General features: G+C 35.5%; 1 protein-coding gene across 1 annotated transcript; it reads left to right on the top strand.

Annotated features, from left to right (window-relative positions):
* The first annotated feature begins 787 nt into the window (after positions 1-787).
* LOC100792701 (mavicyanin) lies at positions 788-1,995 on the top strand. The gene is made up of 2 exons (XM_003555639.5): positions 788-1,089; positions 1,341-1,995. The coding sequence occupies exons 1-2, from the start codon at positions 891-893 to the stop codon at positions 1,721-1,723; spliced, it is 582 nt and encodes a 193-aa protein (XP_003555687.1). The 5' UTR covers positions 788-890; the 3' UTR covers positions 1,724-1,995.
* Positions 1,996-2,209: the final 214 nt, after the last annotated feature.

Below are 2,209 nucleotides of genomic sequence, written 5' to 3'. Positions count from 1 at the left end.
CCCTAAATATTCAAAATGTTTGAAAGACTTAATTAAATATTTAGATGGAGATCATTGTTTTTTGCTTTGATTGTTCCAATTGGCCTAATTGAAAAGGGTGTCAAGTGTCAACAATGAGACATCGAAATAAGAATTAGACCATATGTGGTGTAGATTAACGGGTATACTCTATACAACATTCAATAATCAAAAGTCCATGCAAGCATTGTTATGGGTCATAAATATCTTAGGTGTGATTTAGGTTTTTTGTTCTAAATCTGCTCTTGTTTGTTTTGTTTGCATTCGCGCAATCCCATTTCGTAAACCATGTGATATGCCTGGACAGCTTGCTTCGTGCCATAACTATGCACCACAGCACATGATAATGTTACAATGTCACACACAGTTAAACTACAAAACCTTACAAACCATATAAACTGTCAGCTGGCACATGTGCCAATTACACGCGTTATAATAATTGATCTGTTTTCCAGTCTTAACCCTCATGCCATTTTTATGTCCCTCAAGCTCAATAATGGTATAGCCATTCTTATTCTTAGTTCTTACTCTTACCAAATCCTCAGTCTCATTGCTTATCTTTACCCAAACCATTAAATTTGATTTTTTGTTCATATACTGAATAATATTTGACTTGGGCTCTTTATAAGAAATAAATATTTGGCAGCCAATTAGATAAATGAAATGGCACTATTAAAATGTTCAATGGTTGGGTTAGGGGGAAGAGGGCACTAAGGTAAATTGACATTTAGGGGAACTTTGTGATGTCATTATCAAAAGCTTGCAGTGGGCACACTATGGCCAATTACATGTCTCCCTTTCCCCCCTCCTCATTTGATCGGCTCTTAAATCTAAGAAAATCCAAGTTTGCGTGAGGAGTGATCAGAACCATAATGACCAATCTTAGAAATCCTAGATTTAACCTCTTTTTGGTGTCTCTCTTGGTTACGTTGGTCCAAATCCAAACCAAGGTGCGGTGCTACCAGTACAAAGTTGGAGATCTAGATTCCTGGGGAATCCCCATTTCACCAAGTTCACAACTATACGACAAATGGTCCAAATACCACTACCTCAGCATTGGTGATTCCCTCCGTAAGTTCTTCCTTCATATCCATTCCTCTTTCTTTCCTTTTTTAATGGAAAAATGTCAATTTTATTAGAAATATTGGTAAAAATATTCGAAGTCGTGATCTCTCTTTTTCTTCTTCCTTTTTACCCTCAAATTCACTTCATAAGTCAACCTTATATCTCGATTCATTTCCCTTTTTACTTTATAAGTAGTTTTATATCACAATAACATGTTAATTCTTAATTAATTAGCTCATTTTTGTATATATGTGTAGTGTTTCTATACCCACCAAGTCAAGATTCAGTGATTCAAGTAACAGAGGAATCCTACAAGAGCTGCAACCTTAAAGATCCGATTTTGTACATGAACAATGGTAACTCGTTGTTAAACATTACATCAGAGGGTGACTTCTACTTCACCAGTGGAGAGGCTGGTCATTGCCAAAAGAATCAAAAGCTTCATATAACCGTGGGGGTTGGGGGAAACACGAACGCACTTGCTCCAACTTCATTGCCTCTAAACGCACCCTCTTACCCAACTGTATTTGGCAACATTCCCATGGCTCCCTCTACTTCTTCCTCACCTCACCTAACTTCAAAATTTTCCCTCATAATTATTGGATTCTTCCTATGTTATGTGCACTGCTCCCTAGCATAATGTGACCACCCACAAGTAAAGATAACTTAGTAATGTACACGGTCATACTCTTCTTGAGCTTTTTTTTTTCTTTTTCCCAAGGAAATGTAACTATTGATAGATATTAGTACTTTAGTTTTTTTTTCTTCTTTTAATTTATCTGGTTTTTTATTTTATTTGTGCACCTGCGCGGGGTTTAATTTCCTATAAAGTAACTGTTTATAGGAAATTGTTTTTCTTTTTCCCAAGGAATTGTAATTGTTTCATCAATATAATGCTATATGGTTATGATTTAAGAATCCCAAAACATATGGTGGACGGCAATCATGTATTTCTATTCAAGGAGAGAAGAGAAGGAATATAATGCGTATGAAATGTGCCAAAAAGAAAAAAGAAATTCAATAATTCTCTCCATTTTGTTCACGAGATGCGTGTGTGTAACAGGTAACACTATATTTATCTCCAAGTTCAAAGGTAATCTAACGATGGGTATCAAATTATAATTTT

The sequence above is a fragment of the Glycine max genome, chromosome 20 (genome assembly GCF_000004515.6).
Source record: "Glycine max cultivar Williams 82 chromosome 20, Glycine_max_v4.0, whole genome shotgun sequence".
In the NCBI taxonomy this organism is placed as follows: domain Eukaryota; kingdom Viridiplantae; phylum Streptophyta; class Magnoliopsida; order Fabales; family Fabaceae; genus Glycine; species Glycine max.
The sequence above is the reverse complement of the archived record's forward strand: the minus strand, read 5'-3'. Positions and strand labels throughout refer to the sequence as shown.

Coding starts and splice junctions, on each gene's coding strand:
- LOC100792701 (XM_003555639.5), top strand. CDS start 891: ATGACCAATCTTAGAAATCCTAGATTTAACCTCTTTTTGGTGTCTCTC. Junction 1,090..1,340: donor CAGCATTGGTGATTCCCTCC/GTAAGTTCTTCC, acceptor ATATATGTGTAG/TGTTTCTATACCCACCAAGT.